The sequence below is a fragment of the Polyergus mexicanus genome, unplaced genomic scaffold (assembly GCF_030449975.1).
Source record: "Polyergus mexicanus isolate NDT 795.1 unplaced genomic scaffold, iyPolMexi1.0 SCAF_23, whole genome shotgun sequence".
Lineage (NCBI taxonomy): Eukaryota > Metazoa > Arthropoda > Insecta > Hymenoptera > Formicidae > Polyergus > Polyergus mexicanus.
The window spans coordinates 667218-690761 of NW_027223343.1; the positions used below are offsets into that span (position 1 = coordinate 667218).

The window sequence follows — 23544 nt, forward strand, 5'->3', positions numbered from 1 at the left end:
AGCGAACATTTTTATTTACCACTCACGTGCGCCACGATTGGTTAAAGTTATATCGACGATCCTCTCAGGTGTCTACGTGAACCAAGTTGAAAATATCGTTAGCATATCGAAGAGAAAAAAATTTCACTTAATATTTATTCCTTCGAACGGGAAGAGCAATCGTGTACAAGAATAAAAATTCTCACATCTTATTAATAATTTTGCAAATAAAATTTTTTTGAAAATCTCTCGAATTTTTGACAAAGCAATCGTCGAAAAAGATTGCAATATAAATACAGAGATTGTAAATCTATTCGATCGAGGGAAGAAAAAACTTTACCAGGATCCTTAACTTTCCAAGTTTCATTTAAACAAGTCTGTATCTTGCCTCCTGATCTTAATCCCTTTGGCAGAACAGAATGCGGATATCGCGAATCGACGAAAGCCATTTTTCTCTCCCATCCGTCGCCCCCGAGTGCGAATTCTGATTGGATCCGGCCACGTCGAGCGCATGCGTGACCACGCGCTCCACGCGTATATATCTCACTTAATGCGTCGAGATGAAACGCGCGTGCGCCGCGATGCGTTCCGCGTACGCGCGAAAGAGACACCGATAGGCAGAGGCCGTTCACTCATCTCTGGCAATTAGCTGCCAAAAATTCACTAGCCCTTAATTAGATTGAGAAGAGACCTCGGAATATAAAGGGGTGAAGATTCACGAAAATAAAAATGCAATAAATATAATAATGTCTGTCTCCTGATCTAGCTATCTTTCTTAACAATTCGCTCAATTCCGTACGCTTAATCACGCTTGAGATGCGCCTTAATTAAATGCGAACGTGCGATAGAGAAGGAAAGGTGTATAAGAGAAGGAAAACGTATATAAGAGAGCGTGTTGAGGAGAGGAAAAGGAGATTTTATTATGTGCGTGCGTGCGCGCGAAGGAGAAAAGTGCCGAGAGGAAGGTGCGAAATCACGCTTCCGCGACTTCTTTCTTCCGCGCCGGGAGGGTGCGCTTAATTGCGAGTTTAAGTAATTAGTACACAAAGTGGGACTTTGACGAGAGGGCCTTTTCTGCTCACCCCCTCCTCTCTCTCTCTCTCTCTCTCTCTCTCTCCCTCTCTCCCTCCCTCCTGCATATTCGACGACGATCGCGTGTCGTCGCTTCTCGTAGCGCGTGATAATTGTTGTACGACGGTGTCATTTAATGATGTAATACGCAGAGACACAAGTTGATGCAACTCGTTACGTGTCGCGAGATATAATATCGCGCGGGAATTATCTCGAAATTAGCAGGTTTCCCTTGCGATCGAGAATTATGCGTAACATAATGACGATGTTTACCGTGAAGAGTATATTGACGAATCGTCGTCACCTATCTAACGACACGCGGTTTCATAATAAGCGGCGGTTCTAATTTTTCAAATAATTAACGCTATTCCAAGACACGATTATATTTGCGATCGGAAATTTGTTCTGCGTCAGAAGCGAGTAATTATAGCCTCGGGCGTAATGTCTTAATTTCCAGATAGGACTGCGACACCATATGCGCCATTTGTGTTAACCCGTTCTCTTATCGCGTGCAAATGTTCGACACTTGCCTGAGGAGATAAGGTACGTCGTATTATCGCGCAGAAATGTTCGACTCGGTGAATCGTGAATGACGGCAACTTGACAAAATATAGATGTCGCGAAGAAAATCGCGATCGTTTGACATTCAGAGAGACTCTCGACAGTTTTTCCTCGACTCGATCTTCGTCTCGCGGCAAAATGGCCGCGCGTATATACGTATAAAGTCGACGTGACGAATATTTTCACGTTCGCAGATATCAACTTTCGAGTCACATCTAGATATTGACGCATCATGTTGAAGAATTGGCAATCTTATCGCAAAGAATACAAGGAGATACAAAAAGACTTTTTATTACATTCTGTTAATCTTATATTTAATCATAATGGGGATCAAACAGCTGTCAAACTAATCGTTACAAAATTGCCGAATCCACAGTCGTGATGTAAGAGTTCGCGAGTATCTAGACGAGCGATGCGCGTTCGTCCCGAAAGTAGCTATCTTCGAGCGTGATGGCACTCGTGAGACCGACACTCGAGTTGTACGTACGTACAGCCTCCTTTCGAAATCCCACGCGCACGCGTTTCGAATACTCTTTCGCGTGACCCATTATGACCGCGGCGCGAGAAGCAAAGCGCAACGAGAATGAAAGAAAAAGAAAAGGAAAAGAAAAAGAGTAACGGAACAAGAGGGAGAGAAAAAACGCACGATTTGTCACTCACGACGTCATGCTTATCCGCGCGATACATCACGAAACGGCGCGCACAGTTGGCCGTAATTAATCAACGGTGCAGCGATAAATAATTAAGATTCGAGCCGCGCGATCGCCTCATTAATTATCGCCGCGTGCGGTGACACACGTGACACTCTCTACAAAGTAGAGGCGTTTAAAGGTGCGCAACTCGCGACGGAGTTATTTTCTTATTATCGTCCCTTCTTTTTTCTTTTTTCTTTTTTCTTCTTTTTTTCCACCGCCGTGTCGATCGCGTCCGCGTGATAAGACGCGTTCTCTTGAAACGAGCGGGACAAACGAGAGTACGCGAGGATTGTGTCGAGATATCGGGGCGGCGTCTTATTAATTACGTTATCTTAGCGTCGACACTCTGCGTCTTCCGATCGGAATTATCGTAAAATCGTCGTCTATCTTTTCGTCCCGAGACAAAGTCTTGTTCGTAGTAAAAATTATATTAATCACTTATTCATGATAACATAATTGAACTTCGTCTTGGATGTATCGCAAGAAATTGCCGCCGTATAAACGTCAAGGAAATAATTACGATTCTACAATCTAGAGATTCAATCTCTATGTCACTTGACGCTTTACTCCAATGATGACAAAAAAAAATAAAAGAAAAAAAGGAAAAGAAAGGATACGCTATCCATCGTAAATGAAAATCTTTAATTCGCAATCGACACGCTTTATAAGCTCCTATTGTCCTTCTCGCTTCTTAAGGTTACAATTTTCCGCGTACAATTTATCGCGAAAAATTATTTGTTCCGACCGTATACCTCTTTTTCTAAAGTACAGAGCGAGAGGATTCAAGTCCGCATGGCAATGTTGAAATTTCATTCAACGCGCTCGCGTAAAACGCGACGCCGTTTCCACGCCGACAATACCGCGCTAATTATCATCGTCGGAGCTCGCGACAAAAATTACACGCCGCTGTCACACGTGGTCGGAAGGCGCAGGCAGGTATTCGAGTACCTAAACCCGCGCAACAAATACACACGCACGGAGCCGCGGCGCGTTTCTCTGAGCGGTGCGACGGATATGCACACACACACACACATACATACACAATGACACAATAAATACGACGTCCACATCGAGTGGCTCAGGTTAACGGTGCGAGAGCCGGAGCGAGACGAGAGAGCTGATGAGAATATAATTGCAAAGTCATTCATCAGGCATCCTCGCGGCATGTGTGTACGTGAATTACGTTAGAACGGAGCGCATGCGAGGCTTGGTCGCGCGAGAAAGCAGCCATCGTATGTACGCGGGCATTCCGCGGAATCATCGAATTCCAGGGACGGAATTCAAAGCGCGACGCGCGCTTTGTTTTTTCTGTCATCTTGGCCGATGGAGAAGAAGCGACAAGGTATGGCGCGCGAGTGGTATAATCGATATCGGATAGTTCGAATATGCCCGAACGAAGAGACGGAGATGCGAGAGATTATGTACGGGGTATCTCGTAATGTGTGAAACTCACAATCAGATTAATTGGACGTATTATTGAGACAATATTGAAATACTTTGTCAAGAAATTGAAAATTGAAAGATCGCAAGAATTCGACGTTCGAAAAGACGTTTGAAGCATTCGAAAAATATAAAATCCATATTTAATAACGTGCATATAGATGCAAGGTAGTTATTTTGAGCATTTCTTGTGTATGAAGATAAAACGGATAATAAAGATTTTGTAGAATATAAAACTCGTCATTACTCGCGGAAATAAGATCGAACGAGGCATATGTTTGTATGAACATTTTTTTCTTGTTTTTAAACTCTATATCCGTTTCCGCGCATATCATAAATTTTTCTAAAGAAATTCAGATAGATTCATATATTTTATGAAAGAGAGACCGATCTCTAGATTCGTTTTATATACCCATACATTCTCCTCTATTGTTTTGAATCGTACAATTAATTGTCATTGAATATTCTGCGCGTTTAAAATAAATTGCGTGCCGGTATGTAACGGGCATCTCTGCGTGAAATCGAACTTAAACACTCGACAACCGGAGAATGAAAAATTACATAAGAATGTGGGACTCGCGCGACACAAATATATATGCAACCGCGATATTTTTACGCGAAACTCGGGAGAAATCTTTTATCAGTTCTCGCGGCTTCGAATATCGCGCTAATTGACGCGGGCGATGCAAAATTACGTCACGATCCTGTCACGTGCATGATGCACATGACACAGACGATATTTGACGCATATGTTTGAAAAAATTTATTTCAAATATAAAAAAAAGCTGATTAATTGACTATCCTTTTTTTTCTTTAATAAAAACGACACATGGCATTTCTTATAATCCGTAAGAAAGAAGAATGTGCAAAATAGCAAAACAAAGTTATAAATACGTTCTTTTGTAACGATAAATGTAATAATAGGTTCGTAGATTAATGTCCGGTAACGTGATAAAAAACGTTCTAATTATACGCCGCACCATTTAAACGCGACTAAGAGTCAGATGATATAAATACGATTTATTCCGAAAATTGAGAAAATCACATTTATACGCGATCGTAAATCTCCGAATTACAGTATTCATTACGGATTAATCGAGAGTGGCCGTTACCGGGAAAAAACCTTCGTCGTCTCCCGACACATTCGTGACGTACCGCCAATACGCTCGACGCGAACAAAGCTAGAGAACGGTCCAGGACGTTTACAGCCGCTAAGCGATTACACGGCACGTCGTCGAGGGACTAAGGCCTCGGTATATTGAAAAATTACGCTCTTACGTAATTAACGGGCGAAAAGTCCCGTCGAGATGAATGTCGGGGCGCGCGCGAGAGAGCCGCTAAATTCCCACTCTCCTTCGTCGCCGGACAACGCACGAACATGGTTCGCTCCCTCTCCCCGCGTGTTCTTTTCTTTCATTTTTTTATTCCCACCCCCCCCCCCTCCTCTCCCTTCCCCTTTCTCCCATAGCCGGCGGGAGAACGGTATAGATGTCACGAAGATAGCAAATTTCATTTGTTATTTTCTCTCCGCGCGGACGCGAGAGGAGAGCGCGAGCTGAAACGCGACGACGCGACGGCTTCTTTCACATGGCTCGCACGCGACATTTATCACGCGCGTGACATTTTAATTAAATGCGATGACACTCCTCGTTCGATCCGGACGAAGCGCGTGTACGCGCTCGCGCCGACACCTACGCCCGTCGATAACGATATTATATGTCTGCCGCTTAGAGCTCTCCCGTCGTCTTTCTCTCTCCTTTCGCCTAGTCACCCTGCTGGTACCTTTCTCCCTTCTCCCGTATCCCGCAACGCGGTACCGTTCTCTTTCCGTTTCTTTTCTTTATTTTTATTTTTTTTTCTCCCCCTCTTTCCTCTCGAATGAGCACGAAGCGACGATAACGGCCGACGTACACCACATCGAAAACAACACGCGAAATCGTTCGCCGTGAATCGGAATGACAAATCACCCGCGGAGGACTCTCGGCGACGAAATTAGCCGGACGTTTCGTTAATTTCAACGGCGATGACAAAAATCGCAGAAGGTGGGGGAGGGGGATTCACGGGGGCAATGACCGTTAATTGCGCGGATACTCTTGTCGCTCTACTCGTCATTTTCACAACCCTGTGGCATTTATCTCAAAAGGTTGTACTAAAATAGTCTTTAGCGATACTTTGCGTCCTGCTTCGTGTCGAGACATATAAATGTTGAAATCGCAATTGCAAGACTCGTCGCGTAGCGATCGTTTGTATTAACGATGCGATAATCTTCAGTCGTACGTTACAAAAAAAAAATGTAAAATGACATAAACAATAAGTGAAATTACATAATATAACGTTCTCAGGCTGTCTATTCGAATTATATAAAAAAAGTTTCTGATCTTCCAAAGTATTCTTGTTAAACATTTTAATTGGATAGAGAAGGAGAATATTTCAAAGATAAAGCACAAAGCCATTAAGTTTCAAGTGCTAAATTTGTTAAATATACTGAAAAAACTGAATAGCGTAAAATAAACATTTTTACTTGCATAATATTTTCATTTTTTTATCACTAAAAATTACAATATTCAATATTTCGTTAAGACTATGAATATATGTTAAACACATAATTCATATCTGGATCGATTGTCGACAGGCTTACAATGTAAGAGCAAAATTATCAAAGAGAGAATTTTTAAAAAAATTCCCCCAATCCTAATAAAATTCCATAAAAATTCCCTGATATTGAAGTATAAAAGAAATTCTAATAATCTCAGATTTTTCATGTTTCGTAAAAAAAAAAAAAAAAAAAAAAAAAGGAGTAGATACCTCGATTTTATTATTTGTGTAATTTTACACTCATCGTTCACGCCATTTTACATATACTTTTTACAATGTATCTAATTAATTCATTTTAAAAATGATTATATAAAACAACATGATCATCTGAAAGATGTAACGAATTAGATAGCGGATCGCAGGCGAAATTAGCAGCCACGGCTGCACAGCCCGAAATTCTAATCGGCGACGCAATCTCCCCCCCGCTTTTCAGCGTAGATAGGGCCCCGTGCGATAACTCGTGACGGCATTATAACGACGCCCGGACGACGCGGGAGGGCCGATAAGAGGACCGGCGAGGCGGGCGGGACCGCGGTCGTACCGAAAATTAAGACAAATCACGACCGATTACAATCGCGTTAAATTAGCCCAGCGGCCGATTCGTCGCCGCATGCGAATCGCACATTAGGAAAGACGCCGGGCGTCGTAAATGCAACGACGCCCGCCGAGCGCTTCTCGTTTTCGTTTCCGATGCACAGCCAGCAGGACTGCGATAACTCAGAGTGGTGCACCTTGGCACGCGCGCGACGGGACCCGGAGTCGTTATCAGCGGCCGGTGGCTTGAAAAATCACCGGCCGGAAAATAATTGTTAAGTGCTTTATTAGCGCAATAACGTGCAACGACGAGAGGGAAGAACTGGGACAAAAGGGGACGAGAGATAGCGACGATCGTTCCGTCGAGATCTCTCTGTCATGTCAGAACGAAGGTGAGGAGGAAGAAGCACGCGTAAATTTTTCGACCGGGTTAAGACTTTGCGTATATTTTAAATCACGACTAATTCGTCGCTTATGATAAAAGGAGGGATTATTCACTACATCGGGAAATTAATCTCAGAGATCATCGGAGCTCGAGAGTGATCTCTGCTTGCGCGGTAGCCGCGGAAATGATAAAAGTCACCGAATATAATCGAGCAAACTCGCGGGCCTGTCTACGGGTAAATACAAGCTTACGATATATACAATGCAAACGGCAATAAATTCTCTCGATATCGCTCGTTAATGATCGCCGTTGTCGCCGATAACTCGCCGGCGCGCAGTTTACTATCCATTTCCGAGGAGAGTGCGTCGCGGTGCGTAAATTACATTTCGTATAATTTATATCGCGAGTAACTCGTAAGGTAAAGTAAAATATAACCTTTCGTCGTGCGATAACTGAAATCGCTTCGCGATTCGGAAAGGGGGATGCAGACGAGAAACATCGTCTGGCTCGGATGAGATGTATCAAAATTATAGAGTAATCGTTATACTCTAAATAATTTTTTTAAGATATATACATATATGTAAGAATAATTTTATATCATAGTATCATTAAGTTTATCTCGGGTCGATGTCTCGTATTTATGAACTTCGAAACTGCTATCCTGACGGCGCCCGCAGCATAAATTAACGTCCATCCTGGCGTAATTTACGTGATTTGCGTACCGCACGTAGCAAAGAACGAGAAGGCGGAGACAAATGCCTATAAATATTAACTCGATCACGAGTAGCTGTTTGCACCTATTAAATATTGTAATTTATCTCTCTGAAATTACGCGAACGAAATTATCCGAATAGAAGCTACGATTCCCATCAGCCTATATACAAAAGCTATATATATATATTTAAAAAAAAGACTAAAAGTTTCTTTTTTATTTTCTTGGAGATATGAAAAGAATCAAATGTATTTGTCGAGAGAGAAAAAAAATATATGAGAGACGTGCGTATGCGTTACGTGCCTTTTCAAGCGATTTTAAAACGAAAGTCTTTTAAATCGGCATCGCGTGCAAGAAAATGAGAAAAAGACCGAAACCGTTCTAATGCAGGGAAACTGCGCGACGTATTGCTCCTAAATTGCTCATAAAACAACGGCATCTTTTATTGCGACGAGCGTACATAAATGTTCAGCGCACGATAGTCTCGCAATTGTCGTTAGCGAGAACATTTACCTTACGAAAATAGGACCGACACATATATAATATCTCTGAGAGAGATCATGTGCAATCACCGAGAGAATAAAATAGCGTACGACAGTGAAATTTAGATTTAGAACGCGTTGTGACAATCTCTCGAATCGAGAAAAGGGCCGCGATCGTGAAGCGGGCCGACTATGAAATGTTTACCCGCGACGAATTTGTCGCATTAAGAACGCATTAGCGTCGAGTCGGGTTAAGCGATTAGCGTGATATAAGCGGGTCGACAGCGCGCGCATGCCGAGGAAGTGGGTGATTATTAAGTCGACGACGTTCGTGTCCAGTCCGCTCTCTTAAGCCCTTAAACTTGACCTTTCTCGTTGGAACAATAAATTCTCTTCTACAAATAAATCGTAAATAATAAAAGTTTATTTGCGTGAGATATCATATCATTTTTTTACATTTCATTTACTTATGATTTATTCTTTATTTTTTTCTCCTTCTCTCCAATCGCGATCAAAAATCTTCGATTGATTAAAGATTGATTAAAGTAAAGAGAAGAAAAGTAGAATTTTATTTTTTTTCCGTATATTATATATAATTGGGTGAATGGGTGTGATTCGGGAGAAGCGAAGGGAGAAACGGAATAAGGAACTTGTTTTAGGGCTTGCCCGGACTCCCGGCGGTTGACAGTTCGGTTCGGACCGTCAACCACCGGTGGTGCTATTAACGACATTAACGCCACTACGAGCAAACACGGCTCCTATTATATCATCCCGAGCTGGCGGAATAATAAACGATAAATTCTGGCGAAAAAAATACATCGTTGAACAAGCGTAACCCATTTGTTTGCGATAAACTGACTCGGAGGCTAGTCCGACCAGTTTGTAACAGCCGTTTCTCTTCTCGGTCGCGAATGCACCCCTCGCCATCTTTCTATCATTTTTTTTTTTTTTCGCGACTACCTCCTCCTTTAATTCGTGAACGCTCAAAAATTATTTTCTTTCCCTCGAATCAAATCGTTAGAAGAAGAAAAAAAAAAAAAAAAAAAAAGACTCGACGAATAATCTTTATCGTGAATTTAGAGGCGATATTTTTTTCGCGGATTCAATGATTATTACTGACGTATGGGTAGATATATTTTCGATCGCCGAAACGAATGAGCAAATGAAAATGATAAACTAATAAATTTTTGAAATTCCAAGCGTCTTCGAGACTTGCTTGCAGGTGTTACCTCCGTTTTTAACTGCTGACGGGCACGAACTTGTAAATTTTCGCAGTACCTGAAATATTACTCGGGGCAAAGAAATTTTTCGAATTTTATCACGATCTGTCTCTGCGAATAAGAATTACAGCACGTGCTTGCAGGCATTACGAAGAGGCGAAAGAAAAAGAAAGAGAGAGAGAGAGAGAGAGAGAGAAAACGTGAAATTAGAAGAAAAAGTTCGATTCGAGTGATCTGCGCTCGCTCGAATCGGACGACCATATAATCACGAGTCTTAATCATGCGAGCGAATACGCGGTAAAAGGTAAAAGAGAGAAAAAGATGAAAAAAATAAAGAGAGAGAAAGATGGCTGTACGCGATTTGTCAGAATATACGGCGTCCATATGTTATCGTGCCAATTAACAAATTGGAAGTTCCGACTGGATTTCTCGATGACGACCATTCGTCGCCATAACTGTCACTAGTATCATAAACGCGGAGCAAAGAGAGAAATTGCCTTTGAGCCGTTCTTTTTAACTACAATTTTCACATTTTTCCCTACTTATTTCAATTATATAAAATCATTATATAAAAGAATTTCTCGTTAATAATTTAGTTGTTTTTGTACAGCAATTTAGAATACGTGCCATTTGTCGAAAGCAATTACTTGAAGGCTCGATAGTAAAAGGCGTCAGGTGCAAAATGTACACATGACGTATCTTCGCCAAGACGGGAGGAAGAGAAGGAGGAGGAGGAGGAGAAAAAGAAGGAGAAGGGCGCTCGTTCGTAGTAATTATCACGGTTACGGCTCTCCGCGATGGGGATACGCGATCGTTTAAGTCACTCGGGATAACAAGTGCGGGATTCTCAGTTCGTTAACTCGCTCGCTCGCGAGATGGATTAATGAATCCGTTAGATCTTTCGATCGGCGCGCCCGTCCCAGAGTAAGAAATCGTATTCGATCCATGCCGGTGGTAATCGCGAGCTTATTATCTCCCGGTGCGACGATTTTTCCACCGATGAAAAGTGGCCCGATAAGCCTCGTACACGTTCGTTGCGATCTCACGTCATCGTTTTTGACAAATGTACCAGTCGCGGTTAATTGATGCTCTGCGAAAATGTCGAGGGAACATTTTTTTTTTTTTTTTTTTTATCCGAAAACTAATTTGTACAAGCCGGTTCTCTCTCTCACACGCGAGAGAATTTATTCCATCGAAAACGAATATCATCGGACGTTACTGATCTCGAGTCGATTTACGATTCTACGTTGCGGGAGGGAGGTAAGGGGGTGAAGCTTATTTGAACGTTAATAACAAGGTCGTTTCACACCGGATACTCGATCGGCGGCAGTGGCAGGCTGCCAATAACCCGGGTGGCGCCATAAGGAGCGCGTTTTAGGTAATTGGCCGTGAATATTATCTTACTTAGGGGCGACGGAGGTTAACCGGATCAGCGCGGAACCGCACGATATAGAGAGTGCGAGAGACAGAAAGAGAGAGAGAGAGAGAAGGCGAGGTACGCGATACCTTACAAATTGCAACTCGCGAGGGGATGTTTCGCGCGGAGGTACCCACGCGTGATCCGAGGGATCGGCTCGAGATTAAAGCGGCCCTAAAGCGCATCGGCGTCAAAGCGAACTCTCACGACTCCTCTTTCATCATTTTTTTCCTCCAACCCGGCGCAAATTGATTTATCGCAAAACGTAAATTGATATTAAGTTTGAAATATAAAGTCTAGTGATCTGTGATCACGTGAAATGTTTCATCTGCTCCGATATTCTTCGAGATAATTTAATCATGATTAAGACTTGATTGGAATTTAGCGAAGAAAAATATTTCATCTGTTTGATCGTGTTTTATTTAAAATGAAAATTGTAAAAATAAGCCATAAATATTAATAATAAAAAAGAAACTAGCAAATTATTTTAGATGAAAAGAATAAATAAATATAAGTCACATTACGAGGATATTTTCTTCCTATACGCTTATGTTTTTTGTTACGTCAAATATATTTTACATCAAATAGATATTCTTCATCAACATTATATTTATGTCATAGATGGACTTTGATCGCGACACGCATACTTGCATGAGAGATTTGAAGAGAGAGAGAGACTGACTAGCGATTAAAATAAATAAATAGATTGCGGAATAAACTACGCGCGATTGATTTATTTCCGCAATGTTTTCGCAGCCAAATGCAAAAATTGAGCGGTACTATTGTGAGGATGTTACATTTTGAAGCGAAAGCGCGATTAAAAATTTGCTTATCCGGTGATCGGTAATTTTCGTGTATTGGAAAAAAATCTAAATTACTTACATGAATTATTGAATTTCACGGATATGTTTATTGCAAGTATAAAAAAAAAAAAAAAAAAAAAACTAACAAACACATACTGTTAAATAATGAAATACGAATGTAATTTTGTTGCGTCGTAAAAATGTTTCAAACTCGGAAAACAAATAACATTTTTTTTTCCAAATTTATAACCTTTTATTTTATCGTTACTTTAATGTGAGGCCTGCAAGGGTCTCTTGGCCTTCGACGTAATGTTTCGGCTCGACTTTATATTGTATTTTCGTGCTCGTCGGCATCTAATGTGTCCTCCGATATATTTATTTGTTCGGACGAATAATGAACCTGGCCTTCGAGTGCCATGCTATCAGTGATACCGAACGTCGAACGATCGTTGCGCTATCAAAATAATACGTGATTTGTCGACGCCCAGTTGACAACGGGAGATAACGCAATAGAGGTGCCGTGCAAAAAAAAAAAAAAAAAAAAAAAAAAAAAATCACGTCGAATTTTAATCAACGGAAAATGGCGATAGAATAAAAAATTTGTAATAATTACAATCAATTAATTTACACATAGGCATTATTTTAAAATTAAATTTTTCAACTAGATGTGCATAATAATATTTAAGCAGAAAATGGAAAAATGTTGTAGAAAAATTGGCCAAGGGAAACGTATATGCATATATATATATATATATAGCTCTTCGAGTTGCTTTTGTACTTATCCTTGCTGTTTGATCGCGTGTCAAAGTCGGCTTTATGTTGCTACTATTACCGTCACTATCGTTTGTTACGGAATACATAGTTATTGCACCGCGTACTTATGCTAATATATTTATACTAATAACAGTTTCTCTCTGAGTTTGAATAAAATGAGAAAATCCCATGCGATATGATAAGGATTGTTTATCACCGCGAATGTCACGATGCCATAGTTGCGACGTTTATACGGTTGCAACCTTTATCTAGAATACCTGCTCGTTGAATGTAACTTAACATTTCGCGAGGAGACTCGAAAGCGGAGGTAAGAGAAACGATGACGCGATGGAACAAGATGTACAGCATGCGCATGAACGCGTCGTATCCCCGAAACCGACCCGGGAAAGCGACCTGAAATTATTATCCAACTTTGTGCGAGCAACAAGTGTCGTTAAATCAACTCCGCGTCGCCCATCTCGCGTATCGTGCGGTTGTGTATCGCGCGTCGCACGCGTTCCACACATGCACGCACGGAATATTTAAAGAAACGTTACCTAAGCTGTTGCTCTCTCCCCCCGCCATCATTGTCGTTCTATTCGCTACGTCGCGACGCGTTTGAGGAAGCCCTCATTTCTCTTATTAATTATCCCCGTCATTGCGCGAGAAGAAAATAATTTTCGCTCGTATAAACGCGACCACTCGCGAGTGAAACGTCGCGGAATGTCGTCGAAGGGAGGGGGGGAAAAAAACAAAAAAAAAACGACGAGAACGGATGAAGAAGCAATCGGTATTAAATAACGACGAGCGCTCGCGCTCGAACTCTCCGGTACGTCCGTCGCAGAGCGTGCGTGTGTACGTCACGGGGCGGGCGTGAAACACTTGAAAATCCCGGTTATGTAAAACATAGGAAAACGGGCCTCTCCTCTCCCCCTACCCCCTACCCCCTACCCCGCCCACAGAAGATCGCGTCGCCTCGCGCGTTGGGACGTTAGGCGGAACGCGTAATTGAAAGCACTTTAGAAACCCTAGCGGCACGCACAACGAGCTACTCGCATTTGCATTCAGTGGCGGAGGGAATGCCTTTTAACCGAAATGACTGCGTGTGTATGACAAACGCCGCGGTTTATGTGCCGGAACGATGGGAATATTTATTGGCGCGAATTAATGTCTCCACTCGTCCATGTATGTATACATACACCGCGCGTTCGGCATATTACACATAGTATATGTGTATATATATATATATATATTTTTTTTTATCGGAACATTTCGCGAGCGAACCTACCTCTAGGGATGGGAGAGGGGAGGGGAGGAGGGAGGAGGAGTAAAAAGCCCATTTGCGGCGAAAAATCATTTGCGCTGGTCTATATTGTGTTTGTTCGGTGCGGGTTTATGGAGCTGTTGATACGAGTAGTTTAACACATCGCTCGGCATATCCCAGTAAGTAAAATGACTCGTTTCGTGGATGGACGATCAAAGATTCGATGTAAAAAAATAAATAGCTGTGTATCGCATTTCCAGAAAGATTATTCGTTCATTGGGAAAGCTTACGATTGGCAAGAGCGATGAAAACTTCAACGATTATTATGGAAATGTACATATAATGCGGTAGAAAAGAAAAATGCGCAGCTTGTGAAATTATATCTTAGATTTTCATCCTTTATTTTTTATTTCAATGACGGATCGCATCGATTTATATTTATCGTAACAATATTATCGAAGCGATCAAATTGTTTTTTTTTTTCACATTTCTCTCTTCTTTTATCGCTACGATTTTCACTACGAGCGTAAATGTAATTACTGATGGTAAAAATTTAATGCGTCTCGCGACAGGATGGCGGATACGAAAGATGATGTATAGGGTGATCAAATTGAAAACACACAAATTACTGATGTGCAATATATGTATTTATATATCGCGCAATATATATACATATATATATATATATATATATATATATATATATATATATATGTATATATATATATATAATAATGTATAGTAAAGTATCTCTTAAAGTACCGCAACACATATGTACAGTACAGAGTTCACGATAAGTTTCCGTTAACTCTTTATCGGCCATTTATATATACATTGCCCGTACATTCGTCGTCACAAAGAGAGGAGAGATACATTTCGATATCAAGAACAAATAAGAGACGTAATAATAATAATTAATAATAATAAAAAAAAAAAGAGCGATCTTAAGAATTACACTTCTTCACTTATTTGTCTCGTCGTTTCACTACAACAATAATCTATATGTAAACAGAGTTGCTTGCTGGAACAGGATGTTTTTTATCTATACAAAAAAAAAAAAAAAAAAAAAAAAAAAAAAAGAACCAAGGCGCACGATATACTGCCCCGTGTCGTGACAAGCTATTCCCCTAATACAAGTGCAATTTTAACAGTAAAATTTTAACAATGAAAAAAGATATAATTATCATTTTTTTGTCAACTAATAATCATTAATTTAAATCAATTATTAAATATCGACGAATAATCATTTATCTCGACATATTATTAGATATAGTAAATATAAATTGTGCGTATCCTACTTTAATAGCAAACTTTATAATAATAAACTTTTTAATTCGATCTTAAATGAGGATATAAAGAGAGAGGAGGCTACATTCATATCAACGCTCCGTTTCTCTTGATCGATCTATATTCATTATATCCACGGATCAATCATAACGCTTTCAAGAATCAAGAAAACAATGATCGAAAAATTGATGTTTCAATAATTTATATATACAAAATATATAATGAATTTTTTTATAATGAAAAATGAAATAAATGTATACATATATATGAATAATAAAAAATAAAAAAATTATGTTTTTTTAAAATATATATATACGTAAAAAATGTATTACCTGTACATACATATATATATATATATATATATATATATATATATATATATATATATATATGTATGTATGTATGTATGTATGTATGTATATATGTATTACATAATAATATATATTTTAAAAATATTTCATATATTTTATAAAATTATATAGTGATGTATATATAAAATGATTAATATTATACATATAATATATTTATTTCATGTTTTCATATATTATTTTGATTGTTGTTTATTTGGATATTGTGTGTACGTTGAATAGATATATGAGAAATTTGCATAGAAAAAAGAAAACACTGACAAGGAGTAAATTAAATGTGTCTTGAAAGCGCTGAATACACTTTTATTAAATGCTGAATATTTTTGCTTTATTATGAAATGAGCATGTAATAACTATCATAAAAAGCACAAGAGTCAACACGGAGCATCGCGCGTTTCATATAAATTTTTCGCGTCGAAACGCACTGTATTTTCATGTCTCTTATCACAGATTGAATCGCAGTTACAGCAAGCAACGATTCGGAGATCTCGTGCGTGCGTATATAGTGCCCTCGGTCGGTTGCATATATATATACGATCGAATGAATATACGCACGCATGCACGCACGCATGTATCACCGTCTCGTTATTAATTTTCGTACGCATGAAATGTCAAAAGTATCCGTATTTTTGACATCGAATAGCGCAGCTTAGAAATATACGTCCTTGTCTCGAAAGGGAATTAACGAAAAGTCGAGAATCCTATACCTTAAGTACTCGCGAGATAAAAAATCACTCAGATATCAAGATTATCCAGTATTTTTTCACGAATAGACTTAAAGGTTTAATAATAGCAGGTTTCGTTCAATGCGAAAAGATAAATTTCTCTTTATTAAGAGCGTATGCAAAAACAAAAATCACTTGAGTACAATTAATCTCGGACGAGTACTTAAGAATTACATTTCGAGTCGCTCGCATCATCGAATTATAACATCTCATCTCGAGTAAAGAGAAAAAAAAAATTATATAAACTAATCAAATATATAAGTTAAATGAAATCATGAATGTCCGCGTTGCCAGAATCCAAATGGAACCAATGTGGATATAACGTCCGCTCGAATAGGATTCCTCTCTTTGGTAACGTCGCAATTTCGCAAAGCGCACTTGCAAATAATGTATTATCGACGCCTTCTACACAGACCGAATGTCTCCGTGGATATCCCTATAGGCGAATAGGGACGGCGATGATAATGTGCAGCACATGGACGAGGATGATGGAGAGAATCTTTCGTGCGACGTGAATGCGAGCGAAGGCGCGGTCTCTCGAGTACCGAGAGCGGAGAGGTCGATTCGTTCTCGTCTCTCTCTCTCTCATAGTTCCGTGAAAATTGTTCTCATCTTGTCTCTTTTTTCTCTAATTCTCTCTCTCTCTCTCTTTCTCTCGTTCTCCTTTTTCTTTATTATTATGCATTCTATATATATATTTATATATATCGCACTTCCTCGTTTTCCTCCTTATTCTGTCTTTTTTTTTTTTTTTTTTCTCTACAGGATTCCAATTCGTACAGGCGTCCATCCAAGCTTGCCATTTTTTTAAGCTACGAGATTCCTACGAGGTCATGTTTTACATGTTAGGTTGTAGATCACAGAGGTGAGAAAACGTTAAGTTTCTAGCTTTAGCTGGCCGTTCATCGATAGAGCCGCGAAGAAGTAGGATGAGTCAGACGAAAACCTTCATGATTATTGGGCGAGTCTGATAGACAGCGAAATGTGAACCGAGTGCGAGACGAAATACAAAATTGTCGCAAAATCTAAGAAGATTTATGATAAGTTGAAAAAAGAAAAATGATTCGTGGAAAAACTGTTTCTTTAAATAATAATTTTGATGGTTTTTTGACTCAACCTATATCGAAACACTTCAATTAAATTCAATATCAATATGTCTACTATTTAAAATATAATTATAGATACAAATCACTTTTTTAACAGATGCGAAAATAGAAAGAAACAACTAAAGAAAAGAACTAAATTCACGGGGAAAAAATTACGCGTTAAATTAAACATGTGGTATCGTGAACTCAGCTTCTTTCTGGACCCTACGTTAAAAAAATTAATTTGACGTTTAAATTTTGAAATCTATATGCGTTTCACATAAATAATAACGAAACTTAGACGTCTGAAAAAATAATAAGAATTAAAAGAAAGGTATGAGTTTTGAATGAGAATGATATAATAACTACAAAACTGAAGACGGTCACAATGATGACACGAATATGCAATTCCTTTGGAAGTCTTTATGAAAAATTGCGCAAATCTTCGCATTTTCGTATAATGAATAAAAAGTTAAAATAAAATTCAGTGCGAAAAGGGATAATTCGCACTTAAGAAAGAGAATTACGAGAAAAATTCAATGACGATTTATATATATATATAAAAAAAAAAAAAAAAAAAAAAAAACATTTCAACGAAGACAAAAGAGGGCATTTAAGAGCTTGTTTAACGTTTCGATTAAATGCAAACTATAACAGCGTGTTGTATAAACTTCATATATTGTAAATACTATACTATAAACCCGTTGCAAACATATATAAACCTCTTATGCTCCAAATACCTATCAAACATAAGCTGTATCCCCGCCTTCTATCAATTCGATTATAGTTCGTATAACTATATATTGAAGATTTTTTTAAAACAAATCTCCTGTGTGGAAACAAATCCTGCATCAAGTTGATGCTCAAAGGAGTGATGATTAAAAAAACTCGTATACCAAACAAAAGCTCAACAAAGCCAAAAGTGTATAAATGATTAAAGTTCGATGTAATAAATGCCTTTTATTTAGCATAAAAAATGGATACACGCATAATGTAGGTTTTAAATGCGCTCCTAAGTATAGATTCAACCTTATCCGCCATTAATGGCTATTACACTCAAGTAGCTGTTATTCCAGTAAAATTCATAATTGTCAGTGTGACATGTTTTATTAAGCGCGTTTGCGCCTTGGTACACGCAAATCGAAGGTTCAGGCTTCCTTCGCTGCCGATACGAGAGACGTCGGTCTATAATTTTCTAACAGCATTTTGCAAGTTCACCATGCTAACTCTTGAAATTGTAATAATCGAGTGCGCGAAGTAACTCGTTTCGCGTATTTCAGACGCGGAAACGAGCGCGAATCGGTGATGATCGTTTTTAGTAATTAATTGGAGTGTGATGATAGAGGGTCCAGAAGCATTGTCACGATAGCATATGCGATATTATTGTCTGCGATAGAGAATCGTGAGTGTCCGCGTTATAAAATATAAGAATATATCCCGGGGGAAGCGAGATAACAATTATTTATATATTATTTATATCTCGTTCACAGCCGTTTAATGAGGAAATAATAAATATTGAGCGGAACAATTACACTCATAAATGCGACACTCACGAATTAGTGCGTATACATATAGAGTACATAGGAGATCCTTATCTCGAGAATTCGAGTCAGAGATATATGTATGTAATAAAAGAATTCAATATATTGAGAAATTAATCTCGATCACGCGTATAAATTTGCGACAATAAGAAATTATTAAGCGCAAGCCGTTGAAAAGGATCTATATATAAAATAAACAGTTTGTAATAATATTTATGTTTGTATAACAATTAAGTATAGTAATTTGATAAAATAGTTTATGAAAATACGAATGACAAGACGGATCTCCTGCGAGTCTATAACGCTCGAGTCACGAATTTCGCGAAGATTGATAATCTCCGAATTGACATTGACGAAGATTATCGATAATTCTCGTTATTCGGAGGGAGCGTCGGTGCAATCGGCATCGTCGAATCGGAATAAACTGCATTACCTTTGTAAAACTTTGTCAGCAATTCAATGATAAAAGATTAGCGTCGCGAGTGGAACGCATGGTTCTTTCGATCAAATCTCATCTGGCACGGCGAAGATTATATCGTCGGTTACAATGATCCAAAACATTCCTTTCCATTTAAATGTAAATATTATGCTTCGTTTCTTTAGTCATATTTCTCCGAGCCTATCCATGGAGATGTTACTACTGATAAACTCGTGATTGACTAGTGCCTGAAAAATGTAGAAATAATAATAATGATAAGAATGAAAATAATACAAGTAGAAAAATAAATATTTTCTGCAAAACGAATCTCGCAAAAAGCCTCGAATTTCGACGTTAATTTCTTCGAACGTTACATGGATATTACAAGAGAAATAGCCGACATTTTTTCGGGACATTTTTTAATATACTACACCAAGTATCGAGAATGTTACAGTTTATCCCGCTTCTACGGTTCTAAAAAGCGACTCGCAAGCAAACGTATGTGAGGAGGAGTGTTGCGTGAGAGTGTTGCGAATGAGAGAAGAAGAGAGAAAGAAAGATCTGTTTATCTTTCTTATTTTGTCAATAGCTTACATGTGCGAGAGCGGTTGTATGGCGTGATGCTGCAGAGAGTCCGGCGACGGTCCCGGCGAGTAGACGCCCGCACCGGGCTGATCGGGGCCGTGTGGTAGATACATGGAGATCATGTGCCTGAGGTGGTCGCCCTGCGACGTTTGCTGGCTCGTTTGCTGCTGGCCCATGTACTCCCGCTTGACGGCCTGATTGGCGACCGCAGCCGCGCTCGTCGATGTCGGACCAGCCGTCGGCGTCGGCGTGTGGATGCCGCCGCTCGCCGGGCTCGTCGGTTCGGATTTTATGCTACTGCCGCTCGGACTATGACTCGACATCTGAGAGCCCGGTTGAGCCTGGTGATAAGGTGACGGCGAGCCGCCGGGTACAGTGGTACCGCCGTATCCGCCGTATCCGTTCATGTAGTTGTTAATAGGGCTGGGACTACCGCCGCCCATGTGATGGCTCATGGGATCGTACCTGGGATAGGCGGCAGCCGAGGCTGCAGCAGCGGCCGCCGCGGCGTTCCCCATGTGACCGCCGTATGCGACGTGTTGCTGGTACGCGGCTGTTGGATCGTGCATCATGTAACCGTTAGGCATGTAACCGTTGGACATTTGATAGACATCGCGCGGCAATTGCGGCTGCTGCGGCCCGCCGCTGGTGACAACTTGTCGCTGATCGACGAGCATACCGCCGACACCGGTGACGCCGCCAGCGAGCGGAAACTTTTCCTTCTTGAGTAACGTCTTTGTCTTGCGTCGTGGCCGATATTTGTAATCCGGATGTTCCTTCATATGAACCGCGCGCAGTCGCTTCGCCTCGTCGATGAACGGACGCTTTTCCGACTCGCTCAGGAGTTTCCATTCGGCGCCGAGGCGTTTCGAGATCTCAGAGTTGTGCATTTTCGGATTTTCTTGAGCCATCTTGCGCCGCTGACCGCGCGACCATACCATAAAGGCGTTCATCGGCCTCTTCACGCGGTCCATATTGTTGTTCTTAGCGTTGGCAGAGTTGTTAGGGTTGTTGGGATTATTTGGATTGCTATGATTATTAGGCTGATGATGCTGTTGCGATTGCGACTGTTGCTGTTGTTGATGAGAGTGATGGTGCTGCTGCTGCTGCTGCTGCTGTTGCTGCTGCTGCTGCTGCTGAGCACTTTGTTGCGCTGCCATTGCGTGCATGTTTTGCTGCTGTTGCTGAACAGCGGCGGCGGTTACCATCGAACTATAATGATGCTGAGCTGTCTGATGATGATGCTGAAGACCAAGACTTAGACCGCCCGCGCTGGGCGGACTTCCCGATAGCGCCGGGCTGTGAACTATCGAGCCGAGAGTACCGTAAGGAGACATCCCCGTGTGGTGACCCATCGGCGATACGCCCTGGTGCGGATGCGGTGGCATCTGAGCGTGCAGATTGCCGCCCTTCATGTCCGTCTCCATCGTGAGCATGTCTTCCTCCCTGTGCCCGTACAGTTTGCCGCCCTTTTCTAGTACCGTTCGACGTCAAGAAAATCAACGGAGCACGCCGAGATTATCGGATCGATCACCGACTGATTATCCGGGTCAATCGAGTTACCACCCCGGTCACTTCTTCCTCAATGTTTTCTGTACGCGGCTATTTCTGAAACGGTAAACCGAAAATCGACCGCGGGGATTCTAGATTAACTAAGTCGTAACTACCGCTTTTCCGTCAGTGGAAAATTCTGACGCGTGCGCGCGCGTTTCTGGTCGTATAATGTGCCAACTACGAAGGCGCATTCCCGCACGTATACGATCTTTATTCCGTGGAGTTTCTCGGATCCAGTCGCGAGTCTCGTTCACGAGGCGCCCACCCCCGTGCGAACGCGAACTCGGCAGGAAGTACCACTCGCGATCGTCATGCTATCGACACCGTCCCCTCCTACACACCATCTGTTTTACGATGCAATCGTTTTTTTCTCTCTCTTTTTTTTTTTTGCAGTTTTCACCAGAGATCTTTGTACGATCTGTAAGTCACAGAGTTCGAGTGAGAACTAACGACACTATCACTTTCTTCCCCTCACTTGCTAGTCTCTCACCACTCCGTACCGTTCGCCTCTGACTGGCTGCGGACCACGGCACGCTCGACGAATCGCGTCACGACAATGCGGCAACGACGCATCAGCAAAACACGGATGCTTCGGTGCGGCGGTCTTCTTTGAAATCCGATGGCATCTAAACGGCGCGTGCGGTAGAATAAACAGGGCCAGAAAAGCAAAACCGACGAGGACCAGCGAACCAAAAGTCACTGTTCACGATCACTGTTCCTGTCTTCCAGATACTCTTCCGTTAGTTCTTCACTCGCGTATACGCGTTTCCTCGTGTGTAGGCTTAGCCCCGTAGCACGTGTCTACGTGCTTTTATTGTTTATTGCTTCTTCCCCGGTTGTTCTTCTACCACGATGCTGTATGTCAACGAAAAGGAAGAATAATAACCGACGCAGAAGAAAGGAGACACAACTTCCACTCTGCACGAGAGAACGAAACTGTCTGAGCATTTGTACCATACGCCTTGGGGTCGGAGCTCACTTCCTGCCAACGGCAGTCCCCTTCCTCTCGGGTTTCGAGCTCCCTCTTTCTCAATCCCTACCTACGTAGAGCGGGGACCGTGCCCGACCGACAGACCGACCGGGCTCGAGGGTACAGCGGGCAATCGATTGGCAAGCGCGCCTGCCATCATTTCTCTCGGCCAATCGGCCGCCAGCTTGCTCGCCGCGAAGGCGGCGCCATTGCGTCCTGACGTCACTCGATGTAAAAGACCGACCTCTCGCGGCAAAGCTTTGGTCCCCGTCATCATGTTCCCCTTCCCTCCTTTTTCATCCCTACCGCATCCCTATCTCGTCGTCCTCTCCTTCCCGTCTACCCCTCTCATGCTCCCTCTGTGCGCCAGTGACGTTTCTCCTCGCTTTTTCGCGCCGCGAAATCGGCTACCCGTCGGACGCATGCACCGCTACGCGCTGAGCAACGCTGCTGCGTATACATACACGCATCTTAATACGCGATGCGTATTATATCGATCTTAATGCGAATAAGTTACGCCTGATACGTGCGCGACGATCGTCTGATATGGCTGTTGGAAATTTTTAGGAACTCGCAGAAAAACAGGAGAAAGAGAATATGAGGAACCTTTTCTAACTCAGGTTAAAAAGTGATAATTAAAAGATAATTAAAAAGTGGAATTTTTAAAAATAATCACGATCTACGTCGAGTAAATTATAAATCGATATAAATAGATGTCATTTATGCATCAATTAATTATCAACTTAAACTCTATAGCATGTAAACAAATACAGTACAGTTTTAGTCAAAAATACTGTCATTAAATGATTTATGTGTACGTTTGATAGATGTATAACATCTCGCTAATATGGACTAAAATAATTAGATGTTTCTCAGAAATTCTATAGAAACAATTAAATATGTTTTATATTGGCAAAATACGATTTTTCCTGTTATTGTTTTGATCGGATATCGTTGCGAGATAAGAGCTTATCGAGATAGCGGATAAATGACCCAGAACTGCTATCAATGCAAGTTGCAACGAGACGTCAAAGATTCGTCCTCAAGGACGAATTGCGAAATAATAACATCGTCATGATGATTATGGACTCGAGCGAATT

The 23544-nt window shown here is 41.0% G+C and overlaps 1 protein-coding gene across 8 annotated transcripts in view; it reads right to left on the minus strand.

Moving 5' to 3' along the window:
* Nucleotides 1-22400, minus strand: part of Soxn (SRY-box transcription factor soxNeuro) — a 121826-nt gene extending 99426 nt beyond the window's left edge. For 4 of the 8 annotated variants that reach the window (XM_070312863.1, XM_070312864.1, XM_070312862.1 and 1 more), the window contains exon 1: nt 19930-22400. In XM_070312863.1, the coding sequence (XP_070168964.1) occupies nt 19930-21356 (1427 nt within the window). In that variant the 5' untranslated portion in view covers nt 21357-22400. The other 4 variants (XM_070312867.1, XM_070312865.1, XM_070312866.1 and 1 more) reach the window with 4 other exon arrangements.
* Between the last annotated feature and the right edge of the window lie 1144 nt (nt 22401-23544).